The sequence below is a fragment of the Channa argus genome, chromosome 14, assembly GCF_033026475.1.
Source record: "Channa argus isolate prfri chromosome 14, Channa argus male v1.0, whole genome shotgun sequence".
NCBI classification, from domain to species: domain Eukaryota; kingdom Metazoa; phylum Chordata; class Actinopteri; order Anabantiformes; family Channidae; genus Channa; species Channa argus.
In genome coordinates, this window is record NC_090210.1 from 17,676,265 (window position 1) to 17,686,859 (window position 10,595).

General features: G+C 38.1%; 1 protein-coding gene across 2 annotated transcripts in view; it reads right to left on the reverse strand.

The window, feature by feature from the left end:
- The window catches only part of insra (insulin receptor a), a 50,193-nt gene extending 46,806 nt beyond the window's left edge, over positions 1–3,387 (reverse strand). For both annotated transcript variants that reach the window (XR_010910592.1, XM_067474345.1), the window contains exon 1: positions 1,971–3,387. Coding sequence is in view for 1 of the 2 variants with exons in the window: in XM_067474345.1 (XP_067330446.1) it covers positions 1,971–2,076 (106 nt within the window). In the remaining variant the exon portion in view is untranslated. The remainder of the gene's footprint in view (positions 1–1,970) is intronic.
- Between the last annotated feature and the right edge of the window lie 7,208 nt (positions 3,388–10,595).

Consider the following 10,595-nt stretch of genomic DNA (forward strand, 5'->3'; position numbering starts at 1 on the left):
CTTAAATCAACTTTCAATAGCAGCAGTGATATGAGAAAGATTTATAAAATCCTTGGGCCACATTTGGTGGGCAAAACATCTTATACTGGATAGATGATAAGATCCTGTTAATCTGTCTTTAAATTAAGGCAAATCGTTGTTTTGTATTAGTCAAGATTATTGTAACAGAACATTATATACTTTTTGTAAAAAAGAGCAAAAAAGGAAAATGAATGGATTCACACATTAGAACAAAGATCTGTAAAAGTATTTCTTTATTTTGCAACGGTATCCCAAAACTAATCTAATGTTTTTGGACATGCTTTTCCATTATAAATGGTAGATTTGAAGAAGACCATTTTGAGTTAATGATAAATATACAATTTTGTTTTTTTTTAATAGACATGGCAATCACACTGCACAGCAATCATTTGTTAAAATTGACATGTAAATATAAACTGACTAACATTGCCCACAAAACCTCACAACATGCCAGAATAAATTATGGTTTGAGTTTTCCAAATGTGAAAAAAAGCTGTTTTTGTTTTGTTTTTTTTGTTTTGAACCATAACAGACTGAATTCTTTTAGGAGGGTTGTAAGGACAATCATGACGCAACCAGGTGAAACTAAATATTGTGATGAGACTTTATCACTGTTTCCTGATTGTTTAGACAGAGGATGAATAGGTTATTCAAGAAGAACAGCTGTGTGATCAATAATAAACATAGATGTTGGGTTGTAGCACTAGTTTAAAGCATTACTTTGCGTTATATTGGTTTGGGTTTAACTCCACTGAAATATTTCAGTATAAAAATTACTGACAGACTGACTGAAGACACGCCAATGTTTTTCCAATGAGGCAAAGCCAAGTACTGTTTCAATCAGTTTTTGGGCTTAAAGAGTAGAGTACAGTCACCACACTGACAGCTGTTTATAGACAAAAACATTTAGAATTATTTATCTCACCTAGAAATCACCAGTAACCTTGATTGAATCATATGCTTAGATAAAAACTACAACATTTCCTGGTATGTGGAGAATGAGTGAACGTTTACTGTCATGACTGTCTTTTAAATGCACACTTAATTTTAAGTGCATTTCCTTAAAAGTTTAGATTCCAAAAGTAAAAAACAGTGACTGTATGAAGTCTTTGTGGCTTCTGAGAAATGCGAAAATGCCCCCTGGGGGGGGAATTACAAATGTGGTTCATTCATTCTTATCACTGGGGTTTGTTGGCTGGGGAATATTAATGGGATTGTCAGGAGCTGTAAAGAGGGCTGATTGTTACTTTCCTACACTGACCACAGCAACAAGCCAAGGCTTTGCAATCTATAATAAACAGACAATTAATTCATCGAAATTCCCAGATTACTGGCTTATTTGGGACAAAACATTTTGTTTACAGTTCCTGCAGACTCAAATAGTTGATAAGTGTTAACCTTTGTCCCTTCAATGCAGCGACCGACTACAACTTACTGCGCAAGTGCCTTTATCAAATAACCATCACTAACAAAACAGAAAAATCAGTATGGAAATATTGCAGAAGAGAGTTTGCACTGACCACTAATACAGCATGTTTACAGTATTATTCAGCATGTTATTTTATCAATTATTAAATCCCCTTCTTTCATATAATTGTAAATACTATTGCACATCATTTAGAATCCGTTTGCCCTTTGACTTGTCTTCTTACAACTAACTATTTAAGTGTTGAATCATAAAATAAAAACAAAAATAATTTGATCCACTTCTCCAACACATTGGTAAAATGCGAATATTTCCATATTTCAGTGTTATTTCTCTCATTTAAAAAATTGCGCAAACGCACGGAATTTCAATCAAACGTGAATGTGTCATTTATAACTCCTGGCTCCTTAATAAATGTAATGATTTCTTAATAATCCGTTGTGCAACAAACTGTTTATTCAGGCAATTTTACACAATACAAAAACACAACATTAACCGAGATAAAAACGAGACATTTACTTACTCTCTCCATTCGCTGGATGACAGCTCATCACAAAGCAGACAGCGGCCAAAACAAAACCCAAACACAAAGTCCGGAGACCCATAACTGAACCAGGATGAGCACCCATCCGGCTCAAACACACAATAATCCTTGGCGAGGAGAACAGTTCACACTGGGGGAGAAATACCTCAGGAAACTAGTTTTGCTTTGCGGCGTGGGTCAACAGGTAAACAAAAATAAACACAACACATCCCGGAAGAGGGGCGGAGGAACGGCTCCAACGTGTTCACTCAAACACGAGCTAACGCTGCTGCTAAAGTTAGCCACCGCTTGGAGAAGCACAGTTGAAAAACACCGGCACGGGAAACCACTGCTCCTTCTAGGTTTTTAAACGCATAAGTCAGTTGAATTGTCCCAGTTGAGTCCGCCCGTGTTGATGGAATATGTCAAAACTGACGTATCACCCGAGCAGAAGCTAACGTTGCTGCTAGCGGTTACGCTAACTACAGTAGCTAGCGCCCTAGCCGTGGCTCCGCCACCACCACCACAATCCAGGCCAGAAGTGAAGTTTGCGCCGCTTTCCCTCAACCCTCTCCGCGTTGACTTTAGGTATCTCACACAAACCCACGCGGCCGAAAGCGTCTTCTCTTTTACAAAATCGAAAACTTGCATGCACGAAAAGCTACGTAGCAGCGCCGCTTAACTTAATTCAGATGTATTTTGGAGCCATTTGCTGCTGACTCGATGCTTGTGGCATGCGTGGCGTAACGTTAGCGTGTGTTTCGTAAAATCCTCTTAACTCCCCCAGCGCGCAGAAAACATCACAGTTGACTTGTTTTGATTGTGAAACGTGTTTTCTCTGTCTCCTTTTTTTGTTTGTTTTGTTTAAGTCGGACAGACGTCTTGCTCCAAAGCGACAAATCTTCAGTCAGTGCAGAGATTTAAGTGAGACTCTGAAAAACTGACACAAGATTTCGTCGTGGCTCGGCAGCGCTCCTCTCTCCTTTTTTGGGTTGTTGGTTTTTTTTTGTTTGTTTGTTTGTTTGTTTAGGGAATAAAAAAAAAATACGAAGAAAATCGCTCCGAGGTGGGTTCGTGCTCCACACAGCTGTCTGGTACGACAGCAAAGAATGCGTGGGAATGAGCTAAAGTTTGACTTCTTTTCCTCCTTTTCTTCTCGCACAGACAGAGGTAGGTTGCAGAGTCTCCCAGGTCCTGTAGGATCCCCTTCTCCTCAGCCTCTCCGCCAGTAAACAAACCCTGCCAGCGAGCCAAATGGGCTCCAGGGGAAATACGGACTGGAGCTTATTGGATTACAACAACAAACCGATCCCACTGTCAGGTGGTAAAAATGATCGTAGTTACTCCTACTTCACTGTATATGTATCCAGTTCAAGTGCTACTGATTCACGATATTTAAATAAAAATCCCAAGCAGGCTACAAATGCACACGAGAAGTCAAGCACCTTTCAAGGCCATTTCAGTTCAGTTTTAAGATGTATTTTGTGAAAAAACAGTCACATATTTTGTCCTCTTCCCAGGATTAAATGTTATTAACTTATTACGTTAGTCCGTAAATGTGTAAATGTATATATGATTGTTGTGTGTTATCGTCTGTTTTTAATTCACTTATGTCTTATGTGCTTTAAGCTGCTCAAGGGCTGCAGATGGAAATTTGCCTTTTGGCAAAATCTGATAAATTTGTACTTTCATATTATTTATTGTGTGCTGTCAGCTAATAAATCAACAAATAATTTTACCAATTAAAAACGCAAGTGTTAAATTCAAATTAAATTCAAATATATTAAGTAATATAAATATTCAATTATCATTTAAAATAGTAAAATAAAATGAAAGGTTATAAACTAAAGATTTATCCACCGTAGATGAGATATTCTGCATCTATAAATACACTATGTGTTTTTAATATGCCAACATCTTAATACTGTGTTAATGTATGTTCAAAATGGTAAATTGTTACATTTAACTATTTTATGCAGCTATTTTTAAATCATTTGCTTTCTGCCTTCTGAAAAGGATATACACATGCTTGTCTATGAAGCTGTTTCTGTTTCTTAAAAGAATAAAACAGGAGAATAAAAATTTAATAAATAGTTGATTGTTTTTTGTTTATTTATTTATTTAGTTGGTTAGTAAAACTTAGCACCAAACTAAAAATTTTAAACCCTGACTACCTCATGTTTGTTCCAAGTATTTGGTTATCGATACTTTGTGTCTGCAAGGGCAATTTGAGATAGAGAGCCTGCAAGCAAACCATGCATAAACAAGTCTTCTACACAAATACAAATATTAAACAAAGTTAAATATAACTGAACCAACAAAGTGCAAAACCATGAAGACAAATAATATTTAAAAAAGAAAGGAGCAGAAATGTGTAAATCAAACTGACTATTTCATGCTGTCCTCTGGATTTACCAAGCTTAAATTTGTTTGTTAATAACAAACATAATAATAACTAATGAATTAAATTATATTGTATTGCATCAGGTTGTTGGTGCACTTATACTACACAATGCATTCTAATTGCTGATAGGTTCATTCAAATATGAAGTAAAAGCTTCAAGGAAATAGTAGTTGGCAAACCAAGTGCATAAAAACGTCCTGTATAAACAGTCTTTCATAGCACTCGTATACTTCCATTCAGGTTTTCTTGACTTATTATCAAACTGTTCAAAGATAAGCACATAAACAGTGGATTAAGAGTTTTTAACTGATGTGAAAACCAAGGTACTGCTATCATAAGCACATTGTAACGCCATATTTTTGTCTCTGTACATATTGCATCTGCAAGTTGTACAGCTGCATAAATGCACCTGGTAATAGAAAGTAAAACTACACAAAAAAGTCCAACTTAGAGGATTTTGTCATTCAAATCTAATTCAAGGTCACATGTTGTATAGGAAAGTCCCCAGTCTAAATCTAAAAGTCCTCATTTTCATCTCTGTGAAAAGTTGCTGTATCCAGTCAGTTTGCGCATGTTTGAAAATGGAGATGGTTCTCTTAATTTTAGGAAGTGAAGGAAACATGATGAGGAAGGAAAATTCAAGTATGATTCAACTATTGTTTAAAAGCACAATTCAATTCCCTTTTGATCCTACAATGTTCTCACACTCAGACGTTCTAAAGAAAAATGTAGAATTACATATTTCACACTGTGCTGCAAAGGCTGAAAATATCTGAGATTGCTCTTCCCGGCATGTATATGTACAATTGTACTTGCGGTAAAATGATTTCTAATTCACTACCTGTTTACATCCTCCATCAAAGTTGCAGCCTTTTTGGTGAAAGATAATCACGTCCTCTTTATTGTATTAAAATAGATCTTACTTGAATAATACAAAAGCTGTGATTACGAGATTTCTGTGGCAGCTCTGACAGGCGCCTTTAATCGTCAATTGGAAAAATACTCTCTGTAAATCAAGCAGGTGGCGTGAATGTGGGCAAAGCTGCAGTGGTTGCAGGCACTGATTCACTGGGAAGCGAAACCAGAGAGCATCTCATCAGCACTTGGTAATCAGGGGCATTTAGCACAACAAAGAGGCTGTGTGCAAAATACAATACCTGAGATTGTAGAAGGAAAAGTCAGGTCGCTGGGCCAAGAGGTGCTGCTTGCATCTCTTTATGATTTGACCAATACGCAGGAATGGCTTGCATCATAGGAGAATAAGAGCCAAACTGCACAACTGCAAATTCTACATCTTAAACATAATCCTACATTGAGCATGCAGTCTGTAGGAGTGAGGTGCCATAATGAGCTTAAGGCTATAGATGTAGTGAGTGAAACACATGTCCCACTTCCAACTTATGAGCTACACATTGTTTTATGTTTTAGACTGGGTGACGTGCAATCACGCAACATTAATAATAACAACACTAGTAAACAGCACCTTTCATAACCACTTTACAACATGCATTAGATGGGAAATTGACTATTACCGTGAAATCATATTAAATTAATCATACAATTAAAAAGAAAAACGGGAAACAGCTAAATAAATAAGAATGTTATTCACGTCTAATAGGCATCCAACTTCCTTCAGACCATTTATTTTCTAGCTCTAGATGTTCAAAACAGTGCACATTCAATAATCATCTTTAAGCTGTTTTAAATGTCCTAAATGTTGATTTTCTAAAATGGTACATTGGAAATATTTTTCACTAATAGAATGAACCATTTTCCGGACATGTTGTCTCTAATATTTAGTTGGAACCTTTGTACATTCCCTGCGTTTGGTCTATTTTGGTCAGATTAGGGTCATTATTGCCCAGAACTATTGATGTGCTATCGAGGCTGAGATGAACAAAAAACAAATGAGTCATAAACACATGATCTGAATGCAGACAGCGTAGCCTGTTCCTGGGGACTAAAGAAAAAAAAGGTTTGTATCGAGCTGTGACTTCTGCTGAGGTCAGGTCTCACTGTACCTTGCTCAACACGATGCTTGTTGATCTGGTTTAGGTGGAGGAGGGGTCTGGGTGGCCGCGTAAGTCGACATGGAGGAGGAGGTGGTTTTGCAAGGTTTCACTTATTTATTAAATTTGCATATCCATAGAGCAGTGGAGGCTTGTTGGTTGTTTGTCTTTTTATTTCATTTGTGTAATTTGTTTCGGGTTTTTTTTTTTAAACATTTCTTATATTTTTGTGCCTGTATGTGATCGTTCTGCTTTTTGTGTTTGTTGTTGTGTTTGTTGTGCATCTTCATTTGGTCGCTTGGCCTCCTATCAGGATCGTTTTTGTATCTTGTATATTATGAACAGTGACAGGAGTTTAGCCAGGGGTCTGGCTGGGATCCTCATTAATATACATCATCAATGGATCAACGAATTGCTTATATTGTACTTCTATCTACTTTCATCATCAACTTATTTTATAAGCCCTTTTTATGTTTCCTATATGTAAAATCATAAAGTAACAATGAGAAAAAGCTGTTATCTTTATTCTCATAAGCGGCGGCATAGAAGTCACATGAAAATAAAACACTCCAGTAAAGTGCAAGTACCCCACTATTTGTATCTAACATTACATTTGACCACTAGGATCTTGTTGAAGCTGAAATAATTTGAACTTCAATTGATAAAATAAAACATACTTGTATAATAATGATGTGTTGTGTGTGAAATTTAATTTTCATTAATCTAATGTAGGAAGGTACGGGCAGTTCTCAGTTTTCTATTCATTTATATTTTAAAAAGTATTACAATCACTGTGGTGAGAGGGGCGGCTGTAGCTCCATTTGCAGTTGTCCACAGACCACAGGGTCAGTGGTTCAATCCCCGGTCCCGTCTATATGTCGAAGTGTCTCTGGGCAAGACGCAAAACCCCTAACAGCTCATTCCCCTCCCCAGCTGTGTAGTGCTGGTCCAAGCCCAGTAGAAATTGTGGAGGGTTGAGGCAGGAAAGGCATCCAGCATAAAAACTGTGCCAAATCAAGATGCGGACAATGATCCACTGTGGCGACCCTGAACTCACAGGATAAACCAAAAGGACAAAAAAAAAAAAACAATCACTGTGGTGAGACCTGGAACTGGTTCAAACTGCTGCCCTTCACTTGGTTTCCTGTGTAAGTGAATTGTAGGTTACTCAGTGTGGTGATGGTGCTCGTGACAGGAACGTTTCGTTTGTAGTACATTCAAGGAAGCTTCAAGATCCGATATTTACATGTTGGCTGTGGAAAAGCATTTCTTTCACAAGCTGGCAGAAAAATCACACTAAACTATTAACAAACACTGACATCCTGAAGTATTGGCACTGGCTTCAAAAACATTTGTTCAGCAGCCAGTTCCTAAAACAAAAACAAGACTTATACACAATGAAATAATCAAAATCTTTAAATTAATACAAACCACTTGACAACGCTGAACAATTTTCATTTGCAGAAAAAGGATAAATGGGATAAATGTGGAAGGTCCAGGAAAAGCTGTAGAGGAAATGTTGAGAAAGATTTTAGTCACAAAGCAAAATTACATTAAACGCCCCAAACAAGCCAGCAGGCCCCCCAACCCATAATGTCATACAGTAGTCAGTTAAAATTCCTACTAACACAGAACAACATTTAAAGTTATGTTTCTGGCCCCTTATGAATAGAAGACAAATAACAGTCACAGCATTTGCTGTGTTTTCATTTTCGTCTTGCATCTTCCCACTACCATATGAAAAATACTGGGAGGTCATTTGAGATCGTGGACAACTACAGTAATAATCATCATCACTTTGTAGAGCATTGCATTGTGGGATGGTAAAGTGCCTGCTAGCATTGATCCTCCTTTTTGGTTCCTTTGTGGGATCTTTTGAGGGCACTGCACAGCCCTGAAATTTCAGACTCACAATTCGCACTCACTTTTTTATAAAAAGTAAAAAGTAAAAAAGTAAAAGTAAAAGTATGTGTAACCTTGCTATAAGTTCATGCTGAGGAAGGATGATGAATGGCAGGCAACATTAAATGGATAAAAAAAAACAAAAAAAACAAAAATATATAAAAATATATATATATTTGGGAGTTTTTTTTCTTAAATGCTGCAGGAAATAGAGTTTACTGTATGAGAGTGATGACACTTTGACCACACAAATGAAAAACTATGAGCCGTACGGGGTTAAAAGGTCAGTAAGGAGTTTTGTGTCTTTTCAGATTCATAACTTCAGTGGATGTTCTTGACTTTATTTTCTCTGTTTTTCCTATATTCAGCTCAGGAGTCCCACGATGGTGGAACGAGATACCAGAACTTATCCGCAACTTCCTATGTACTTAAACCTTAAAAAAAAAAAAAAAAACCTTCTCTTATCTATCCTATCTTGCACTTGCATCTCATGAAACAGAAACATTTCTTCTCATACCACTTTGCCTTAATGTTTCCTTCATGATTTAAATATTTCCTTGCCTTGTACCTCAGTTGTAAAGCACTTTGGATAACAGCTTCTGCCAAATGACTAAATGTAAATCGAAATGTCCTATAAAAGCACTGATTAATGGACACATATCATTTTTGCCTCATCTCTTCGGTGAAATCATTCCCAGAGTTGGTTGTCTGAGGCTATTAAACACCAATCACATTGACTCTTTATCACTTCATTCCATGCTACATACCTGTGGTTTCAAAGTTGAATTGGGTACAACTGAAGGTGCGCTGTTTGAGGACCTGAAGCTATGATGAGGCACATAGGGTGCTGAAATCTGTTTAATTCAGTTTATGGTGCACAGTGGAAAACAGCATAAAGCAATACAATATAGATGTGATTTTGGTTAATAGAAAATCTGCTGGAAATGATCAGCTCACTGCAGGAAGGGATTAAAATGCGCTTACAAAAAAGCCTGAAGCTGCATTTTCTGCCTCACTAGTATCAAACACACATTCGTGTTTAACCTTTACCTTATCACAGCACATAACATATGTATGTAGGAAGGAGTCTGTTTTAAAGGGACAGACAACAAAAACAACAGGGTCATGGTTCAGAATGATAACAAAGACTCACTCTGTTCTTATACTGTGACGTACTGGGGTTATTTTTGTTAATTGGTATCTTTAAGAAATGAGGGGGCTCCTGAGAGGTAAAAACAAAAAAGTTGAAAATAAAAAGCGTGGCCTTGGTGGAGGACATCAGAGTTTGTATCCGGAGGCCAGAGCTGAAGCCCCCACCTATCCCTGAGTTAATCACAATCACAAGTGCATGAAAGTCATATGACGAATCATTGGTGGTCTGCATATAGAACATAGTAAAGTAAGCACTGTGGCAGAGGTTAGTGGAAATCCCAGGTTCACACAGACCTGTGTGACTCAAAGAACAATGAAGTTCACACATGATTCATCCTGGGGCTCTTCCGAGACGCCAGCAAGCTACACTTCTCCACCGCAGGAAAAGATGCTGCCGTACGTCGGGGCTGAGTGGGACATCCACCACTGGGCCCGCTTCCACTTCCCAGTGCGTTAGTGGGGCTTGAGGTACGAAAGAAAAATTCTTTCCTGTTGCCATTTCCAGTGTGTGCTAAGACAATACTGTAAGTTTTGAAGGAGTACGTGATGGATGCACTGTCTCTCTGAGGTTAATGGATGCTCACATTTATAGTAATGGCGCCATGGACTGCGTTTGGCCTCTTGCCAAATCCAGGAGGCCAGTGTTGGAACATGTGAGCCCTCTTCCACTCCTGTGCACCAAATTGAGGCCTGGGAAGCGAATGTGCAATGACAGCGACTCTGCATCACAATACATTCCAGCAGCTCCCCTAAATAGTCACATGGCCCCTTTTCATTCCCAACACGAGCACAAATAAAGGACAGCGAACAACTAAAGGGGCTCTCAGGTTCACACTTGGAAGTGATCTGAGCAGCCACCTCGTCTAAAGCGCTCGAAGTTGCTCTTGTTAAAACATGCCCAATACTTTCCCTGCCAGAGAGCTGTTAATCCTGACGAGGGCTGTGTGCCTCTAATTCCCAGAAAGCTGGAAAGTGTCGTTTGTTGATGTGTTGTGTAGCTACAAGCACCAGAGGAAGCATGTTGGAGCAACCCCCCCCCCCCACCCCTCCTGGTTTTTAGTACCTGGAGTGTTTCAGCGCAGAAAAATTTAGATATCAAACATGTGTCTGCAAGTCTTCATGTGTGGAGGAAACTGAAATCCCAGTGTGATATTGAAC